At 45.9% G+C, this 21,850-nt stretch overlaps 1 protein-coding gene across 5 annotated transcripts in view; it reads left to right on the top strand.

Annotated features, from left to right (window-relative positions):
- PAX7 (paired box 7) overlaps nucleotides 1-21,850 on the top strand; it is a 169,847-nt gene that overhangs the window by 8,241 nt on the left and 139,756 nt on the right. For 2 of the 5 annotated variants that reach the window (XM_081923685.1, XM_081923684.1), the window contains exon 4: nucleotides 5,918-6,052. The exons of 1 other annotated variant lie outside the window; for it this stretch is intronic. In XM_081923685.1, the coding sequence (XP_081779811.1) occupies nucleotides 5,918-6,052 (135 nt within the window). The remainder of the gene's footprint in view (nucleotides 1-5,917; nucleotides 6,053-21,850) is intronic. 2 more of the 5 variants (XM_081923687.1, XM_081923686.1) reach the window with 1 other exon arrangement.

Raw genomic sequence — 21,850 nt, 5'->3', positions numbered from 1 at the left:
ATACAGTAAGGGTTATACATTTAATAGATAAAATTGACCCCCGGAGCTATAGTTTATTGAAAGATAAACTTTAACTTCTCGGTATGTGTGTGTATGAGAGAGCGAGAGCTCTGTACCAAAAGGTGGCAGCTCACATATTTTCCCAATAATGGATAGCACTTTATCAAGTTACGTTGGAAGGTGAGTTCGCAAGCTTTCAGATGTCACAGCATTCTTCAGCAGACTGAAAGCTTACCTGAAACTCAAAACTTTGCACACCTGTCTCTCTGCCTCCCAGATTTTGGGTCACAGAGGTGCTGTTGTGTGGCTTTTGTTTTTGGGTCGCAATTATGCATGCTTGATTTGTGTTGTTCGTTTTTTTGAGAAATAGCCTGCACGAATCAAACAAGTGACATTTCACCTATTTTCAATCTCCCTGGATTCTCCTGACGGTTTGGAGCAATTTAAGGAGAAAAACAGAGCAAGCCAGACAATCCCATTTTACATATTACTCAATACAATTGATGCAACCTTCTGAGTATCACAGAGCTATGCATCAGTCTGGCAGAGAGTCTGGTATAACCCGAAAGCTGTCATACTACATTCTTAAAACACTAAAGAAAATATTCATTTCTTGTTGCTATAGATTCAGAACCAACAATACAACTGCTTAGAGTTTTGTCGAAATGAGCCAGAACAGAAAACCTACATCTCTTCTTGTCCCTGCCCCCGTCAACTCATATACCTAGTAATATTTTTCAGATCTTTGTCTGATAGGAAGGGGGGGTGCCATCCAGATGATTCAAACTACAGTTCCCAGCAGCTCAAGCCAGCATGACCAGTGATCAGGGGTGATGGGAGTTGTAGTTGAAAATATCTGGAGGGTACAAGAAGTCCTGATCTGCACAGCAAAATAGAAAAGGGTATTGGAGTAGACAGTGCCACTTCAAACCACAAGTGGGGGGGGGATCTTACCTTGGAATGCACCCACCCAATGATAACAATAATAGTTGTGAGAAACTGTTTAGCTTTTATTTCCTCTGTGCTCCTTTGCCGCCTGAGAGGAGAGTCCGTTTTGCACGCAAGAGGATTCCAAAACTGATACAAGCACACCCATACCCAGTTTGTAATGGTACAGTCCCTTTGTGCCACCTCATTCTGTGCTTTCCAGGTTAATACCCAATGCCAAGCCTTACGCAGAGTTGACCTATTGGAATTCATGCATTTTATTTATTTCATAAAATTTATATACCACTTGATCGTGAAAAGGAAATTCCTTTTAAAAAAACAACAACTGGACATAGATAATTTAGGTCCATGAATTTCAATGGGTCTACTCTGAGTATTAGGACTTAGCTGGATATAACCTCCATTTATTTTTTTAATCTGGATGCGGAACACTTTAACATCCGAGGGCAGGTTGTTTTAATGTTCCTGTGTTACTCCTCCTATAGTTTAGAGTGGATCTACTGTTGCCATATTTGAAACTTACTTTAAGAACTGGCATTCAAAGCAGGATATACAGTAATTAACAAATGCATGATATTATTAGTAAGCTCAGCCCTGAGTCACCTGAGTAAAATTCTATACCAGAATTTCATATAAGGCTCCCCTTCTGGGCACATTTACTTAGAAGCAGGCATTGTTAAAAGGCAGGGAGATTTAACTTGGCAAGTAAATTTAATGTATTTATCATCTATCTATCTATCAATCATCTATCATCTATCTATCTATCTATCTATCTATCTATCTATCTATCTATATCTATCTATCTATCATCTATCATCTATTTATGTTTGTATTATTCGCCCTTCACCCTAAGGTCCCAGGGCAGGTTATAGCATTAAAGCACAATATTAAAAACAATTTGGAGGGCCCAATTCAAAAACATCAACTATAACACCAAAGTCATTAAAAACAATATTGTCTTAAGTATGAGTAGACAGCGTTCAGGCCCTGTCAATTTCACTTTCACTCTGCCTTCTGGGTGTCTGGGTGTTCATGGTGTGGATAGGCAATTCAGATTAAAATCCTCCTCCTCCTCCTCCTCTTCCTCTTCCTCCTCTTCTTCTTCCTCCTCCTCCTCCTCCTCCCAAACCAGGAAGTTCTCATGTTTTAATTTGGGGAGAGACATCGTTCTGTTAGCATGATATAAAGGTCTGTGGGTTTTCTGGTTCTACTAAATTCTTCAATAGGTATAATGTGAAAAAGTTCTACGTCTATACATTTGCAAAGAGGCCATAAGGGGAGAGAGAGAGAGAGAGAGAGAGAGAGAGAGAGAGAGAGAGAAAGAAAGGGAGGAAGGAAGGAAGGAATCCAGAAGAGGCTGCTCCATGAGGGTAAATGGGGCCTCATCCAGTCTGCCTTCTTACTTACATCCAGTTCAAGGGGAGTGACCCTCCTCCTCCTTAGTCTCAACATTGACCTTGCAGAATTCAGTAACCAGGAGGATGGGAGCACAACCGGAATTAGTTGACTCTGCCTTTTCTTGGCTGTGTCGCCACCTACTGTTGACCTCCCTTCTGCCCCACCAATCTGAATTCCAACAGACACTGGAATTATCAGAAGTCAGCTGTGTACAACTAGACGAGATGAATTACGCAGTCACATCACCATTTTTGCTGAATTCATATCCCAACCTTTTCTCCAGGAAGTGCCAGGTCTCTCTCCACTCCTCATTTAATTCCCAAAACACCCCTGCTTAGACTGAGAGGCAGCGACTAGCTTGTGGTCACCCAACGAGCTTCATGGCCAAGTCAGGATTTGAACCAGGTCCTCGTCAAACACTCCCAGCACTGCATCTCACTGGCTTTCATAAGTCAGGCCATGAAGAGTTAGGTAAAACACAACTGAGGACAGCTCGGGTCTCCAAATGACCATACTGTTAGGACACAGGGGCCAAGGTAGGTTACTAGGGCCATTGGAAGGCCTGTACTGTGGGCGCCATGAGCAGGTAATTGAGAAGGAAGCTTCAACACCAAAGGGGCCACCACCACAAAGGCCGTATCCCTCAAGCCTGTTAGCTGAATTGATCTGTCTGATGTTGTGCAAGTATACAGGGCCCCCATAAAAGTTCTTACAAATGTACAGGGTCATATAGGGGAAGGCGGTGCTGTCCCCAAACTGTTTAGGGCAGGCAGAACCACTGTTCCCTTGTGAGTGACCTTCTGGTGACTGTCGGGGCTAGCAGCAGAGCAACAAATAGGAATTTTAACTTTGTACGGCGGGTTGGTTTCTACACAAACCCACATATTTACACACACACACACACACCACCCTTCATCCAGGAAGGCTAGAGGAATGATCGGAATTCAAGGACGCATTTCTAGCAAAAACACTCAACAAGGGTGATGAGCAGCATGTGTGTGACCTGGCGAGAGTGCCAAGGGCCAGACAGAGAGGGCTGGATTTGATCTCGGCACCCAAGGTTCCCCATACATTTATATTCTGCCTTCCTCCCCCAAGGAGCTCAAGGCGGTATGTGTGGTTCTCCCCGCATCTCATTTAATCCCCACAACAACCATGTGAGGTAGGTTGGGCTGAGAGAGGCGGTGACTGGCCCCAGGTCGCACTCAGTGGTGGATTTGACCCCTTGGTCTCCCGTGTCCTAGTCTAAACAAAATAAAAAAAAACCTTCCAGTAGCACCTTAGAGACCAACTAAGTTTGTTATTGGTATGAGCTTTCGTGTGCATGCACACTTCAGATCTGAAGAATATCTTAAGAGTATTTGAAGTCGAAGTGTGCATGCACACGAAAGCTCATACCAATAACAAACTTAGTTAGTCTCTATGGTGCTACTGGAATGAATTTTTTTATTTTGTTCCGACTACTGCAGACCAACATGGCTACCTACTTGTACCTATGTCCTTGTCTGACACTCTAATCCAGGCATCCCCAAGCTTCAGCCCACCAGATGTTTTGGACTACAATTCCCATCATCCCTGACCACTGGTCCTGTTAGCTAGGGATCATGGGAGTTGTAGGCCAAAACTTCTGGAGGGCCACAGGTTGGGGATATTTTTTTAAAAAAAATTGGGACCAGCAGCCCATCGCAGTCTTTTGGCCTCCATTTATGCCAAGGTATAGGGACATGGCTGGCGCTGTGGGTTAAACCACAGAGCCTAGGACTTGCCGATCAGAAGGTCAGCAGTTCGAATCCCCGCAACAGGGTAAGCTCCCGTTGCTCGGTCCCTGCTCCTGCCAACCTAGCAGTTCGAACCACATCAAAGTGCAAGTAGATAAATAGGTACCACTCTGGCGGGAAGGTAAACGGCATTTCCATGTGCTGCTCTGGTTCGCCAGAAGCGGCTTAGTCATGCTGGCCACATGACCCGGAAGCTGTACTCCAGCTCCCTCGGCCAATAAAGCGAGATGAGCACCACAACCCAAGTCAGCCATGATGGGACCTAATGTTCAGGGGTCCCTTTACCCTTTTTTATGCCAATGTACCAACTGAAGCCTCAACACACACACCCGCTCCAAAGGTGTTTTGAGGACAGTAGTTTCAGTGTGTTGGTTTGTTAAGGGTGGGAGTTGTGTGTGTTTATCCTAAATATAACTGGGGTTGGGGGTTGGGCTGAGTATTTAGAGAGTCGTTGGCCTGTTTGTTGATTTAAGGACTCCTGCAGGAGTTAAGTACATCTAAGATGACACCTGCTCAAACACAGAGAAGCATCATAGCTTGGTGTTAGAGCATCTGAGTTGCGTGCCAAAAGTCTTGGGTTCAGTCTTTGACATCTCCAGGCAGAGCTAGGAAAAGACTCCCTCCCGGAAACCCTGGAGAGCAGCTGCCAGTCAGAGTAGACAATACTGAACTTGCTGGACCAGCGAGCTCTCCCTCTATTTAAAGTAGTTTCCTAAGTGAGATACCTCACTGGGTTTTTATTCCTTTCATTTCATATATATTACTACAACTTGTGTTCCATAAAATTCACACTGTAATGCAGTGAAATGCAATACATAAGAAAAAGAAAAGAAGCAATCAAAATTTAAATATTATTACTATTTATTAAACTTGTATACCACCCTATTCCCGCAGGTCTCAGGGCGGTTCACAGGATTAAAACTAAAGATTTAAACAATGATTTGGTGTGGGCATGTCCACCTGAACAAGGATTGCTGGCCGCTGATAGTCCATGGACCACTTTTATTTTGTTTATAGCCCTGGTTTAGAAGAAGTTAGGGACGCGGGTGGTGCTGTGGGTTAAACCACAGAGCCTAGGACTTGCCGATCAGAAGGTCGGCGGTTCGAATCCCCGTGACGGGGTGAGCTCCCGTTGCTTGGTCCCTGCTCCTGCCAACCTAGCAGTTCAAAAGCACGTCAAAGTGCAAGTAGATAAATAGGTACCGCTCCGGCGGGAAGGTAAACAGTGTTTCCGTGCGCTGCTCTGGTTTGCCAGAAGTGGCCTAGTCATGCTGGCCACATGACCTGGAAGCTGTACGCCGGCTCCCTCGGCCAATAAAGCGAGATGAGCGCCGCAACCCCAGAGTCGGTCACGACTGGACCTAATGGTCAGGGGTCCCTTTACCTTTACTTAGAAGAAGTTCCTGTTGGGTGTGGATGCAACAGAGACTTTGGGGCTGTTGGCCAATCCATACCTTGGCTTAATGCGGATTGCGAACCCTAGTGCTTCCTCTAATTCCCCCTCATCTATTCCACTTTCCCCTCCAACTACTGCTACCCCAAGCATTTTCTTCCCCAAATGCGGAAGTTCCCTGTGCTTTGAAAATCCAAACAGGAGATCTGCAATCTCCAGATGGGCGGGCCTTATGAGTTGGGGCTGGTGATAGGATGGAGCAGCAATAGATGTTGACCTTCCACCATGGATGGAGAGAATTCTCACCATTACTGATGGGAGTACCTTTTTTGCCTCCCAGTTTCAACTTTCCAGTTTCAAAGCAGCTTATATTTTCTTCTTCTGTCTTTGACTGTCTGAGGTTTAGTGAGTTCGATTAGCCGGGTGCTCCGAATCAAGTTCGGGAAGAAAGAGGAAGAGGAGGACTGCGATAAGAAGGAGGACGACAGCGAGAAGAAGGCCAAGCACAGCATTGACGGCATTTTGGGCGACAAAGGTAGAGAGAAAGGGAGGGAGTGGGACAATTATGAACACATACACCCCCTTAAAATAATAATAATTGTTGGCCTCTCTCCTGGTTTCCTCCATCCTATTGTATGTTGACATTGTGAAGTGAGTGGGAACTGCAAAAAAAATGTTTCAGCATTTAAGTGCTTCTGTTCCTGGAGTGTGCCAGCCAGCCAGCCACACCTTTCTGGGGCTACTCCATTCCAAGTTAGTTTGTTTATATTCCCTGCAAATTCCTCTGAGCCCACCAGTGGTTTCCTCCTTGTGCTTGTGCAGATGGCCTTGTTTTGGTGGCACTCAGAGGATGAGCCTGTTGTTTGTATATGAAACTTCCCTCCCTGTGCTGTTGAGACTCCACCTCCCAGTATTCAGAAAACGATTCCGGTTTTAACCTTGTCACCCTGATCTGCTAGCTTTCTTTGTGCGGGGAAGGGATGCTCATACAGGTAACCACCACATTTGTAGTCTTGCAGCGACAGTTGCTTTCTATTGGTTCGTTTTAGAAGTTTATTGTGAGTTGTTTGTGTGTTTGCTTTATTTTATTGTGAGCTGCTTTGGAGGCCTGTTGTCAGGCAAAGAGGCAGGACAAGGATTTTATAATAAATGGAAAGAATGAAGACAGGCCTCTGCTCCCAGGAGCTTACAGTCAGTGAGATGCAAGACTTAGGTGAAGATAAACCCAGAGTTTCTTTCACCAGAGCTAGGGGTGAAGAACCAGGTGTTTTGGGGCTCAAACCCCCATCAGCTCCAGCTAGTATGACCCAGGGGCGCGGGGATAAGGGGAGTGCGGCCTATCAACATCTGGAGGACTCTGAGTTAAAAGAAGGCAAAGTTGTGATGGAGGTAGATGGGGCAGTGAAGGCAGGTGACAGAGGTAGCTAGGGACAGTAAAGGCAAGTGATGGTCTGGTTCAGGGATGCTGAACCTGTGAGCCTCCGGATGATGTTAGACTCCCAGCTCCCATCATGGCCAAAGACCAAGGATGATGGGAGATGGAGTCCAGCAACGTCCAGAAGACTTCAGGTTACCCAGCTCTCTGGGTCTAAATGATTCTGGTCACAACATCCACATGTTTCAATCACTCTCATGCCCCAGTTGTGGATTGCAACAAAGAATCCTGGGAAACTATAGTTTTTCAAGGGAGCTGGGAATTGTTAGGAGAGACCTCACAGTGCTATGGTTCCCGGCCCCCTTGGCAAACTACAGTTCCCGGCAGCTATGACTGGATAGGAATGCTTTAAAAATATAGGGCATATGTGACCACAGCTAAACAGTCATGTGAAAGGCTTTGTGGAAAGGGTGTGTTTTAAGGATTGAGTTTTATTTTTATTTTTTTCTACTTCTTTTTTTAAAGGAAATTCTCAGAGGGATGAAATGAAAACTAAATAGCCTTTAAAAACATTTAACTATTCAAGTGGGACCCTTTTTTATATTGTAGAGAGTCCAAGCTGCTTCCTCCCCTCGTTTTGAATATATTCTCAAAGATTTCAATACCTTAGCAGAACACGTTGGACTTTATAAAATCTTTGTAGCTCAAAGGTTCTTAATAAGTGTAAAGTATAACTGTATCAGGAGAATCTGAGAGGACATGATTTTTATAATAATAATAATAATAATAATAATTAAAAAAAAAATAGGGGTCTTCAAGAATAATTTATAATCTTTTTTTCTGACCAGGTTTTTCAGTACTTTGTGCATTAATAATAATAATAATCAGGAACCTGCATAAATTATGCAAATTGACACATTCTGTAATTTTGCATAATTTTACTTTCCTTGTTATGGTTGGGACAGTGTCACAAATTGCCATTTCAACCACTGAAAACCTTATTCTGCCGTCTTTAATTCTGCATTGCCTTTTTATTTCCAAACCCATAAGGCCTAGAATCTTAAGATTCATTTTTTAAAAAACTTCTGCCTCCACTAGTGCATTCTGTATTTTTCTGTGCATGCGCCCACATTCCTCTAAACCATCTAGCTCATCTTTGACTCATTTCTACAGAGCTCCCTGTATGTTAAGGAATAGCTTTGAATTCAAAACACAGTCTTGATCGGGATTGAATAATGTTATTCGGAGCTCTTTTTAGAGGTGGAAAAAACAGGATGCAAGTCCGTGGTCCTTTTTTCGCTGGTGTATTGTTAAAATCCTTCATGTGGTCTACCACCTTGACTTTCAGTGACCAGATAATCAAATTGCAGTGTTTCACGGCAAGAGTCGGGAGCTGTGTTTAATTCTTCAGCATGTAAAACCCCGCTGTGCTTTCTTTTAAAATAAAGTTTCTCTCCGGTATGATGTGATGCTGTTTAAGAGATGCTTTTAGACTGACGGAAGGCGGGAGGAAAAATGTGCATATTTTCAGCACCTGAAATCTTAAGGATAACTTTTTCTTCCCTTCTTTTCTTTTTAAAAAAGAGGAAATGTTATTTGAAATATTATTTATATCATCCGTTAAGTTAGTGAAAGGGGAAGGCGGTATAGAGAATAGGCCCAGAGTGTGTCTTTCTTTCATTTTTCACACTTACTATTAAAAAATATAATCGCCGCAGACACAGATTGCCCCCCAGAGGGAGTCTCCCTTTCCCTTTTCAAAGCTTGATTGATCTTTTGAAGACAAATCTTGAACTGTTGGGTGGTGTTAATAAAATTAGAGGGCCGCTTGGAAAACACAATAGGGGAGAAAAAGGGGAGGGGGTCTGGTTGTGGGGTCTTGGAAGTGTTAATGTGCTACCTGTCTGCCTTGGATGGTTTGATTTTCACACATACACCCGGTTTTTGTGGTTTTTTGTTTTTGCGCTGGTGTTTTGGAACCGGTGGCGAACACCAGCATGGACGTCTTGCCTTGAAAACCGGAGTCACTCCGGATCAGTTACTTATAAGGACTTGAAAGCGGGCTGTGGGGGGATGATGAGAAGCGGGCTGTGGGGGGATGATGAGAGGGGGGTCCTAAATGAATTCGTTAAACAGATCACTTTCTCTTCGGCTTGCTGCTGTTTTCTAAATGGTCCCCTGAAACCGCCTTTGACAGTTTACTGATGGGGGGTATCAGATTCAATTATCCGTTGGGTTTCTGGATATCTTGTCGTGGGGGGGGGGGAGGCGTGGGAGGTGTCATGGAAATTGGGGGAGAGATTCTTTCATATAGACATAAGTATATATTTGTACAGAGAGAGAGAGAGAAAGAGAGAGGTTTCAATGTGTGTGCAGATAGATGAATATGTGTGATCTTGAATTTCTTAAAAACCCAACGCCACCCAAGTTAGTATTTTTCTGCTGGGGGTGGAAGGACTGTTTTTATTCGTGATAACGCCCAAAGTTTTGTGTTTTTTGGGGGGTTTTATAAATATATATATATATATGATATATATTTTATATATAAATATATAATGATACCTTGTTTGTTCGTTTTAAAATAATGATACCTTTCTGTTGTTTTATCTCCACTCCCCCACACACCCCAAAAAAAATTAATTGAAGGGGAAGGCGATGACGTTGGTCATTTGGGGTTTCGTTAGGGTATACAGTATTGGGGTGTGCGGCGGGAGTGGGGATGTGTAAATTTTGGGGGGGGGGTGATTCTGGAGCAAAGCTTTTATTCTGTAATTAATAACCCAGTAGCAGAGAGCGCTCAGAGAGCGGCTGGAACAGTTCCGTTTTCTACATCAATATAAGGGGTTGTGGGGTTGTCCATTTCATCGTGGTGGGGGGTTGATCCTTTTCCTTCACATTGATGAGCAATGGAGGGAGGGTCCTATGACTGAACGCTTTTTGAGAGGGTGTGTGTGATAGAGGGCATTTTGGGGGTGTAGGAAGGAGCACTTTGCTAACTCCACCCTAAAATAAAATATTAACAAGAATTTGCCCGAAAGAAGGGATGAAGAGAAAAGGGAGAAGGTCGTTTCTCAGATCTAAGGCACATTTACCTGGAAACAAGTCGCACTACTGCAGCGGTTGGTTGAGGGGTTTACATTCGAGTAAACATGCCCAGGCCTCGGCTGCACGGTCTTTACTCCCGAGTAAGAGCATTACAAGTAATGGTTGCTTGCATTTAATTTTTATTGGACTGGAATAACGATACGGCCTGGAATGGGCTTCTGAGGTGCATTTCATCTCTCAGAAAATAGAATTATTAATTTTTTTTAAAAAAATGCTATTGCATTTTTCAAGATCTTAAAAAAATAGGAAGGGTGACCAGCGTTTTCCGACCGAATATATCACGCTGAGATTACAGCGGGTTGATAATCTCCACTTCTTATCATTTTTATTTTTGCAAAAAAAAAATAAATTAAAAATATATGTATATTCGGTGCTGGAACTCGAAATGTTTGAACAGAAGGTGGAGAAATCGGCTTGTTTGGCTTTCGGGTCTCGCCTTTGGCTGGGAGCGGGGTTAACCTTGGAGATGAACTTCGCTTTGCAAAGACTTTTCCAAGTCGGTTAAAAAGTTTTAAATACGGCAAAGGAACTCTGTGGCCCCCAAAAGCAAACAATTTTTTAAAGAGAAGGTTGGAGGGTCCGCGGGAGGGGGGGGCAAACAGACGAAGCTGTGTGTCTCTCTTTTTTTTCTCCTCTTCGCCCCCCTCCCATTAAAATAGAGAGAAAGGAGGGGGGGGAGTTCGGCCTTGGCTGATTCTTATTCAAAAAAATTCCCAAGGCAGGGCCGCGGAGTTTGGGAACAAAACGGGGGCAGAAGAATGGGAGATAGATTTATTCAAAGCGCCCCGCTGGTCGATAGTTTTGTAATATTATCCGCGCCGTCTGTTGCAAGAAGAGGGGAGGGGAGCCGGTTGGAGGTTAGCAAAACGCTGCTCCCCCCCTTTTTTTTTCCTTTTTTGGGCGGGAGGGGGTCTTTGGTTCAAATTGCTCAATATCCACTTGTAAATCAGGTCTTTTGTCGCTGAATAGCGATCGGTGCCTGTTTTGCCTCCCCACCCCACGTCGTGATCGAAAATAAAATAAAAATTAAAAGTGGACATACTTTTTGTTTGTTTGTTTGTTTAGGCCTTAGAGAATACCCTCGACTCAGATTCTTAGGCAGGTAGTCCCGTCCCTTCTCCTTCCCCCCTCCACGAAAAGTTTGCAAATTGCATTCCGTGGTAGTTTGGTCGTAAACTAGATTTAATGGAGTTTTATTTATTTCTCGAATTCCACTTTTCCTTTCCGGCTGTTTAAATATTTTTGTGCACGTGTAATGGTGGTTCTTTCCTCATTTAAGATGTCTTTTTCAGGATGATTCACGTCCGTTTTTTTTCCTCCCCAAAGAAATTTGGGGTTTCTGGAAAGAAAGAGAAACCAAAGTTTTCAGGGAGGAAAAACGGAAGGTACGCCAAGATAAAAGGCTCTTGTGTGCGGAGCTAAATAAATGGACTGTTCCAAAAGTGACCCCCTCAAAAAAAAAAAAAAAAGGAGAACGAAAGAGGGAGAGGGAGGGAGAGAGAAAAAATGAGAAACCAACTAACTGGTTGATTTTTTAGAGGTTCCGATGGAGGAATCACTCAGTCCTAAGAATTGTCCTCTTTTTATCGCGCATTTGTTTAGCTTGAAAGGGAATTTCTATTGCCTACAAGATCGCGAGTTTTTAAGAGGTTTTGTTTGATCCCCCGCCCTTGAAAGAAGATGCGTTTATTTTTTTTGAAGAGGGGGAGGGCGGGTAGAAGCAGGGCCTCCTCGCGAGTAAGCGCGCGCCACGCGCATTGCCATGTGAAAGCGCTTCTTCCTAGCTGTGGGCGAGGAGTGGGGTTTCAGCCCCCCCCTCCCGCATTCAAGGCTCCGATCCGTGTCCTTTCGAAATGAGCATATATAGAAATTATTGTCTTTTCGTCTTTTAAAAACCCTCTGGACGAATTTACTTCCAGTTTCAAGAAAGCTGGTGAAGAGACGCCCTACACGAGGAGGCTGAGGGGTTTGTTGTTGTGTTTTTTTGGCGGCGGGGGGGGGGTGGAATAAGAGAAATTGCCTTCAGAAAAGTGAAGATCCATTTGCGAAAAGGGTCCTCAGGTTCGATCCCCGCAAAAGTGCTTTGATTTCCCACCTCCCCCATACCCAAATTTCCCAGCCGTGTCTTAGATCACTCGTTGGAATTTATTTTATTTTTTTTTTAAAGAAAACCAGAGAATGCCAGAAATCCTCCCCACAATCCATAAATCTCCTTTCAAGCCTGCCAAACTTTTAATTGCCCTAATTAAATTTCCTAATGACCATACTTAACTTGTAAAACATTTTTTCCATACATACACCTCCAACCTTTTTTTGGGGGCGGGGGAAATCTCTGGGTCTGCATTGTTGTTATTGTTTTAAAAATACTCTAGCACCCCCCCCCCAGCACCCTTCTCTGGAGTAAATTCTCTTTGAAGTAAGCGAGAGTGGGGATTTAATGACTCCCAAGTAAGCGCGCGGAGGGGATCGGGCGGCACGTAGCTCGTCTCCGGCTTGCACCTTTTGGATCGGGGCCCCTCGGTTAGGTGGGGCGGATTCTTGGGGGGAAAACGTGCCTCCAGGACCTAGGCATTTGGAGAACTCCCTATAGCCCTTTCCTAACTCTCAGCTGCCTCCCAGCAGCAGTGGGGTTACTCTCCAGTAGATATACAGGATGCAGAATCCTTGTCCAAAATCGCCACTTTTGGAAAAAGGGAACTAAAGGAAGAAAAGTCTGCGTATTCCTGATTTCGCCCACCGCCTCGAAAACCGCTTTAGGATACGATTGTCTAAATGTTTAGGGTTAAAACAGAGCCCTGGGTCGGGTTGTGCCTCTAACAGAGTACGATACTAAGCACTATAACCGAAGACTTATTACCTAGTTTATTGTTATTATTACTATTATTTTATTATTCAGTATAGGTGATAATTATTTATATCCTCCCAGTTTTGTTGCAAAACCCCTGGACGCTGCCATGTAGAAAAGCGATGTGTAAAAAACTTCTTTTTTAAAATAAAAATCCTTTTTCTCAATACTCAGAAAACAAACCCCTGTTCCCGACCCTCTACATTCTTTTAGCGCAGACGGCAGACCGAGTAAATTTAATGAGGTTTACTTAGAACAGTGTTGGAATGATTTTTTGGGGGGGGGGCAACCCCCATTTTTACCTGCTCCACGTTTATTGTTTTAGGAGATTGGGCTAAATTAGGGTTTGGGGATTCACCGAAGACCCGCATCCCAGAACACTATAGAGAAAAGGCGCTTAAAATTGCAGCCGGATCCTATCCCGTGAATATCTGGAAGCGATCTTGCGCTCATAGGGATCATACTGTGGGCACACACGCCCCTTTTAATACTGTTTAGGATCTGAACCGAACAACTAGCGCTGGTTTCCTAGAAGACGCGCTTGCTCCGTTCGCCCCCAGCACTTTTCTTTTTGGCCAGAGTGATTTTGGAAGGCAAACCCAGGCAATCCAATGGGATTACTCTCTAGGAAGGTGTGCGAAAGCCGGGTAAGGGGGGGGGGGAGGTTTGTGGGATTCACTACTCGGGAGTGACTCCTTCTGAATTGTATGGGGGGGCTGCTCCCACGTAAGTGAAGGATCGGAACCTCGGGCCTTTCTCTATGCATTTTGCCTGGTTCACGACCCAATCCCCACCCCCAAAGATTTTTATTCTTATTAACTCCCAAGTAAACGTGCAAAACATTTCAGCTTGGGAGAGCCAGCTCCCCCTTCGCACGCCTTTCTCGGACGTAAAAGCTTCATGGGAGGTGGGGTGAGAGAGGAGACAGACGTTGCACCCCCCACCCCCCCAAAAAAAGTCCTGTGCTGGAGAGGTTGTACAGCCAGGTATACTCGTGAGTAAGTCTCCCTTGGGCATCTCCTTTTTCCCAGGGAGACTTATTGTTTCCCAGGAATAATAGGAGATGGGAAAGGAGGAGGCGTCTTTGGGGGGGCAGTCCCCCCCCAAAAAAAACCCTCTACAGTGGCCTGTGCTGGATTTTCTTAGTAAGGATCCGAGCTCTCCCGGCTGCATCGTGAAAGAAAAGGCTCCCCTCGCTCGTCTGTTTTTTTTTCTTTTTCCTCCCTCTCTCTCTATCATCCGCTTGGCATTTAATAACGTTAAGACTTATTAGCGGTCGTAATGAAAACTGTGGCGCCTGAATAGTGCGCTGTGTTGGAGAGGGGTGTAATAGCTCCGAGGCATGTTAAGAAAATGTATTTATCCCCAATCAGGGACTCACTCTTCGGGTTCCCAGCACAAACGTTAAGTTGAAGGGGTTTAAGACAGATTAAATTGAGTCTTTATTTCGCTCGCACTTTCATCTTTAAACGGCTCACTCCGCTTGGCCCACGGCGGATATTCATGAGGGCTAGCCGCGCTGTGTGTGTGTGTGTGTGTGTGTGTGTGTGTGTGTGTGTGTGTGTGTGTGTGTAGGAGGGAGGGAGGGAAGGAGGGTGTCTTCCAATACCACCTCTCCCGCTCGCCTCTTTCTCTTCCTCCCCTTCTCAAAAAAATAAAATCCTGGGCTGTTTCTCATTTGGTTTGTTTAGGGTGGCGGGGGAGGGATGGGCGAGCGAATTTATTCTCCTGGTCATCAGAGTCTCTGAGGGTAGGGAGACAGTCCAGGCCGAGGAAGCTGGGGGCCACAAGGAGTGGGCTAGGCTGCGGTACTATAGACCACCTCCAAATCACTTTTACCACTCCTATCGTGGTATATGAGTAAGCGTTTGTGGAGCGGGGAAGGGCCATTTGGCTACCGCAGGGCAGAGCGCTCGCCAGCCTCTCTGGTGTAGTCGGTTCAGCGGCTCAGAAACTCTTTCTGCCACCATACCTGCACACGCTTACTAGGGTGTGCGCGCGTCCCAGTAATAAATTTACTCCTAAGTAGGTACGCATGGGATTGGAAGGTGTCCCGAAGCCATTTGCCCGTGGCGGTGGTTTTGCTGCAACGTGGGCACCCACCTGGAAATTGAAATTATCATGATTATTTTATTTTGTTGCAATCATTTGAATAATATTGCAAAGGGCCTCATCTCACAGCGCCGGCCCCTCTGCATGAAAGTTAGAATTGGAACCGTTTCTGGGAGATTCGAGGTGCACGCGAGAGGGAGAGTCTCCTTTGCACGCCTTAGATACAGTAATACGCGTTTTGTCTCCTGCAGAAATGGGAGTAAGCGTCCTAGCTTTAATAGATCTGAAGGTGTAAAAGCAGGTGGGTGGAGTCGGAGTGGTGGAGCTCCTATACCACCTGTCCCTGCTCAAGAGCAAGTTAGTTCTGTGAGAGGTTTAACTCCCCAGGAAAAGGGGGCCTGGGACTGCAGGCTGAGAAAATGGGTGTCAAATAGGATGAGGATGGATCCAGCCTCGGTCAAGGATAAAGGAGAGGTCCCCAGGATATTGACAAGGCAAGGTTACAGTGCAATCCGGGCATGGCCCATGTGTGAAATTTGCCACCCCCACGCAATGGTTTTACTTCTGAGTAAACCCCGGGAAAAAGAGATTATTGCGTTGTGATTTGGTTTCTAGGCGCATCCTAGATAATGAAGAAGGTTTCAGGGGTTAAGAAATTGGCTGCCGCGCGCGTAATTGCGCGCGCGTTTAGGGCTACTGTTAATCTAGGAGTAAGACCCACGGAAAGTTATGGAGGGGGGGTATCGCTGGTTGTTGGTTTAAAAACCAACCAACCTGCAAATCGTATTAATTTGGCATTTCCAATTAAGTTGAGGGAGAAATGGACTAGATGCTTCGACTAGGATATGTGAGTCGTGGTGGTTGTTGTTTTTTCACTTGACCCTTGGCCTGTGTTCTGTGCTACTCGTGAGTAAAGCTCGACAGGGGATGGGGGAGGGGGTTATAAATAAAACACAATGGGCCAAACTGTGTGTGTTTGGACATCGCCAGTGTAAAGGAACGTGGGGATTTTAAAGAACTTTGCACGTGTTTGCGTACACATATGCGCAGAAATGTCCCGATATTGACGCCCCAAAGCAGCTTCGGGAGCTGGTTAAACGTGGTCTGTCGGAGCTGTGGGACTTACTCTTGAGACGGAGCCAGAAAGGTGCCTGTGGGGTTGTTCTATTCCTTTGGTTGTTTATTTGGGGAGGCGACTGAGCAGGAGAGAGGGTGGCTGTAAGATGGACTTAAGACCGTGGCCTCATACCAGATAACAACTTTGATCCATCTAGCTGAGGATGCTAACTGCACTAGGTGGTGAAGTTTCATGCAGGACTTTCCCAGAGCTACCTGGAGATGCTGGAATCCTTCTGCATGCAGGACAGATGTTCTGCCAGTGAGCCACCACCCTTTACCAAAGGGATTTCTGATCCTTCAGGAGATGGTTGTGTGTTGCGCTCTGGATGACAGATGCAGAGATCTGGAACTGGGCTGAGGTTGACTCACTGGAGCTGGCCTCCCGGTTCCAGGGTTTAAGGGCAGAAGTAGCCGCGAATATCTCTCCATAGATTCCTCTGAGATCCAGTTACGGGAATCACAAGGGGCGCAGTTGCTGTTGTGCTCAGGTCCTGCTTTGGGCTTCATAGAATTGTGGAGTTGGAAGGGACCCGAAAGATCCTCTAATCCAGTCCAGCCCCGTGCAATGTAGGAATATACAGCAGTCCCATACGGGATCGAACTTGCAACCTTGGTGTTCTTAGCACCACTCTCTAACCAACTGAGCTATCCAGGCAGACCGTGTCTGCTTGGCCACTGTGGGAACAGCATGCTGGACTAGATTGGCAATGGGCCTGATCCAACAGCCAGTCTCTTACATTTCAGTGCTCCTGCGAATGGACTTGTTTTAGGCTGAGCCTCATCAAAACGGCATGCTTTTCTCTCCAAGTCAATCTAGTCCAGATCACGACCTTTTTTGTGCATTTAAAGCACATTCAGCACGCATTTAGAACACATGACTTCTCCCCAAGAGTGCTGGAAACTGTAGTTTCACCCTCACAGCACTACAGTTCCCAGCATCCTTAGCAAACGCCAGGATTCTTTGGGGGTAAGTCGTTTGCTTTAAATGTGCCTTCAGCGTGCTTTAAATGTCTGGCGTTGTGGATCTGCTGTAGGTTTGATCTGAAACACAGGTAATGCAAAAATCATTTATAAATATATATATATATATTTAATTCATATTTTAAAACTGAAACATTAATTTTGGAGAAAGTATACTTTAAAATTCCTCTACTGATGCTTCCCGCCCCCAATTTTATATTTGAATGGTCTCTGCGAGGCGGAAAACGTCCAAGCAGTTAATCTCCCGGTTTCTCATTGCAGAAACACGCATCATTGCAGAAACACGCATCTCGATCTCCACTTCTGTATGTGTAAACACACACACACGTGTATTGTACAAGTAAAAACAACAACAAACAGAACCGTTTGTCAGCCTATCTGAACACCCCACCCAGCACCCCACCTTTACGGGAAACCTGACTTTATGGAAGGGGGGCCGGGGGGAGGAAGGAAGTGGTTGGGCTTGATTTAATTAAGGGAGCAGGAGGACGTGGACTCACCCATCCTCCTTTCCCTCTTGCTGTCCGTGCTGGTTTTAGTTTCACACCTGGAGAGATTAGGCGTCTCTGCACAATGTTGGAGCCTTACACCTGGCTGATTTTATTTATATTTTTAATTTCCTTTTGGGGTCGGAGGGATTGGGTGTGGGGGGTGCCAAACCCCAGCTCCCTCCCCCTCCTCCCCTCCCCCTTGAAAACAACAACAACCCTAAACACCCCTTTCTTCCAAAATAACACCCTCTCCCACCCGTGGGTCTCCGCTGTCTCTATGTTTGAGAAGGGGGAAATCCACCAAACGGGGGTGGGATTACCTAAAGGGTTAGCAATCTAATCAAACAGCGAGCAGGCAGGATTTGGAGTGGGATCAAGAGGCATAATCGGGGGCAGGAGGGGAGATGGAGGCGGGAGGCGGAGGGGGAAGGATGGGGTTCATTTGGACGCAGGAGTGAGAAAGTTGTAAGAGGAAGAAGGGAACAGGATGGAAAGAGGAGAGAGGAGGAAATGGACAATATGGAGAGGGGGAGACAAGGGGGAAGGCTTTATCTCAGTGGCACCTGCTTGGCATTCCGAAGGGCCCAGGTGGCGGGACAGAGACCTCGGCCTGAAACTCTGGAAGGCCATTGCTGCCAGTCAGTGTAGGGAGCACTGAGATAGATGGTCTGCTTTCAGTATAAAGCAGCACCCTATGTTCCCGAGGAGAGAGAGAGGGGAAGGAAGGAAGGAAGGAAGGAAGGAAGGAAGGAAGGAAGGAAGGAAGGAAAGAAAGAAAGAAAGAAAGAAAGAAAGAAAGAAAGAAAGAAAGAAAGAAAGAAAGAAAGAAAGAAAGAAAGAGGGAGCGAGCGGGAGGGAGGGAGGGAGGGAGAGACGAAGGAAAGAGGGGAGAAAAAGAAGACTAGGAAAGAAGGAAGGGAATAAAGAAGGAAAGAAAAAGAAAGAGGGAGAGAAGAAACAGAAAGAAAGAATAAGAACGAGGGAGAGGAAGGAAGGAAGGAGGGAGAGAGAGAGAGAGAAGAGAGGGAAGGAAGGATGTGGAAAAGAGAGGAGAGGAAAATAGAATTTGATAAGCGGGGAAAGTGGGGAAGAGAAAAAGGAAGGCTGGAAAAAGATGTGGCCGAGGGGAGAAAGGAAGATGAGGAAAACAAGTGAACCGTAAAGAGGAGGAGAGGCAAAGAGGGGAAAGTGAAAAGAGAAAAGGGAGAAATCAGGAGAGAGCTGGGCGGAGGGCAGGGGAGAGGCGGGCGGGGTCCAGCCTGCTCCCACGCGGGGCTTCCACGCCTCGTCGGCGCGCGAGGCTTGAGACAAATAAGGTACAACCACAATGAGCGGCGATAACAATTACAAAGGCAAACAGGGGCTTTCGGGGACGGAGGCGGCGGAGGGGGGAGGGCTCCGCTCAACCCCGGTGTAGACATCAACAAAGTCTGCGAATGTTTGCAAGATAAAACTCCTTTCCAAATCCGCTGCGACGGCGAGGCGAGAGCGAGCGAGCGAGAGATAAGGGCTTCAGGGGCGGGGGGGGGGCGCACGATGAGGGTGGGGAGATGCACCAGCATAATCTAATACAAGAGACGTGGCTGGAGCTCTCTGTCTTTTTTTTTTTAAAGTTAAAACAAGGGGGAAAGGAGGGGAGCTTAGATTATGCAAGGAAAAGCTGGGCGGGGGGAGAGTTGAGGAGACGAGGCAGGGAAGAGGGGGTTTTCCTGGGTTGGAGAGGGTCAGTCTCCCCAGATTCCGTCTAAGGACACCCCCCCAAAAAAAAAACCAGTTAAAATGTTGCCCTGAGAGGCAGCAGCTGAAGAAGAATGCTGTGTAGCCCCGCAAGCTTGCCACTTTCCTTTCCCAACCCTTTGCCGTGCCCTTAAAATACTTTTTAAAATGTATTGGGTCTCTGGGGCAAACCCAGGAGGGTTTTGTAGCATCATAGAGGTGGAAGGGATTCCCAAGGATCATCTAAGCCAGGGGTCAGCAAACTTTTTCAGCAGGGGGCCAGTCCACTGTCCCTCAGACCTTGTGGGGGGCCGGACTATTTTTTTTTGGGGGGGGGGGGAATGAACGAATTCCTATGCCTCACAAATAACCCAGAGACGCATTTTAAATAAAAGCACACATTCTACTCGTGGAAAAACATGCTGATTCCCGGACCGTCTGCGGGCCAGATGTAGAAGGCGATTGGGCCGGATCTGGACCCCAGGGCCTTAGTTTGCCTGCCCATGATCTAAGCCTAGCTCCCTTGCAAGCACAGCTAAAGGTTCCCTGACGGTGGCCATCCAACCTCTGGCTGAAAACCTCCAAGGAAAGAGAGCCCTTTGCAGAGGGCTGAGCCCTGGGCAGAATTAAAGGTAAAGGGACCCCTGACCACTAGGTCCAGTCGTGACCAACTCTGGGGTTGCGGCGCTCATCTCGCTTTATTGGCCTAGGGAGCCAGTGTACAGCTTCCGGGTCATGTGGCCAGCATGTCTAAGCTGCTTCTGGAGAACCAGAGCAGTGCACAGAAACACCCTTTACCTTCCCGCTGGAGTGGTACCTATTCATCTACTTGCACTTTGAGGTGCTTTCAAACTGCTAGGTTGGCAGGAGCAGGGACCGAGCAACGAGAGCTCACCCCGTCGTGGGGATTCAAACCGCCGAATCTGCAGAATTAGAAACCGCAGAATTAGACACTGCATAATTTTTTGGATTTTGTGAAGGGCAGCAACAGATTGTTTCATTTAATATGATGGCATTTTTTTAGGGCAGTAGGGAGGGAGAGGGGCGCTGCTCTGGTTTGCCAGAAGTGGCTTAGTCATGCTGGCCACATGACCCGGAAGCTGTACGCCGGCTCCTTCGGCCAATAAAGCGAGATGAGCGCCGCAACCCCAGAGTCAGCCATGACTGGACCTAATGGTCAGGGGTCCCTTTACCTTTACCTGAAAATACACACAGCAAATGTTAAAGAAGGGAAGAAGGTGCTAACCTGCATCTCTCCTGTAGCTTGGATTTGTGTCCATACCAATTTTGATAGTAACTCTGTTACTTAGAGTTGTGGCATCAAAGGTGGACTCTAATTTGTGCGTCAATGAGCTGTGATTCCTGAAATTTCATGGGGTTGGACTAGAAGACCCTTTCCTTCCAGCTCTGCAGTTCTATGATTCTGTTACCTCTAGTCAGGACTGAGCATAGATTCTGCTTCTTGGTAGAATTCAATCCATAGGATGAAGTCCTATGTATGCAGGGGTTGCCTTTGGTTATGTCCTACTCAGAGTAGACCTACTGAAATTCATGAACCAAAGTTGGCCGTGTCTATCATTTTCAGTAGGCTCTTCCCTGTGTAGAATGAGCATTGAATGTTCACCCCATGTGTGAAATGGGGACCTTGCTGTCCACAGAATGTTACCTGGGATGGAAATTTGAGTTGCTACTGCAATAGGGATGTGTGTGTTGCTAGATATATCTGCCTACAGCAAAATGAATTAAAGAATTGTGGTGTTGTAAAGGACCCTCAATGTCATCTAGTCCAACCGTGGCATAGCAGGGATTTTTTTTTGTTCAGAACGACTATTTGCCCATTTGGAGGAGCTGGCACTACAGCTCATTTCCATGCTTGGGAAAGATGCTAAGTTATTTCACTCCTTAGATATATTGAGCTGAACCGAATGAAATCCTAGTTAGAGCAGATCCATTGAAACACATGGACCTAAGTTTCTGCTCATTAATTTCAATGGGTTGGCTACTGTTGTTGGCTATAACCCATTGTTTCAAGGAGGTTTTTCCTATCTAAAAAGCAACCTTTTTAAAATTGTAACCTTATGGATCGTGAAGTCTGCTCAGAAGGCGTTTGTGATTTTGTGTACAGAATTCTTGGTGGCTTTCGTAGATAGGGATGGTTGGTTGTAGATCGCTGCATATGTGGCAAAAATTGTGGGCAGTGCACTAAACGATCCTGAATAGCCCATAGATAAATAACTACTACAATGCTTTGTTGACCTATTTGTATATAGATCAGCGGTGGGGAAATTGGGGCACTCCAGATGTTATTGGTCAAGGATGATGGGGCCTGTAGTCTGGAAGCATCTGGAGGACCACTGGTTGCCCACCCCTGATCTACAGTGAGATTCTTTTTTTCTAGAAATGCATAGTTTGGCAACATGTCGGATTATCTAGGGGAAAGTGGGAGAGAGAGAAATCTGCCGACAATAATATTATTTTTTAATGTCTGTAGCAAACAGCTGCCCAGAAATTAAGGAGTAAAGGAAAAAGAAAAGTAGAATATTTGGTGGGATTTGGTAATATTTACCAAACACATACAGGTTTTGTATAGGAAATATCAGAGCTAGATGTCTTTAAAGGCTCAATATGCTATTTATAGGTCTAGACTCT

Source organism: Podarcis melisellensis (genome assembly GCF_964234715.1).
Source record: "Podarcis melisellensis genome assembly, chromosome: 8".
Lineage (NCBI taxonomy): Eukaryota > Metazoa > Chordata > Lepidosauria > Squamata > Lacertidae > Podarcis > Podarcis melisellensis.
The sequence above is the reverse complement of the archived record's forward strand: the minus strand, read 5'-3'. Positions and strand labels throughout refer to the sequence as shown.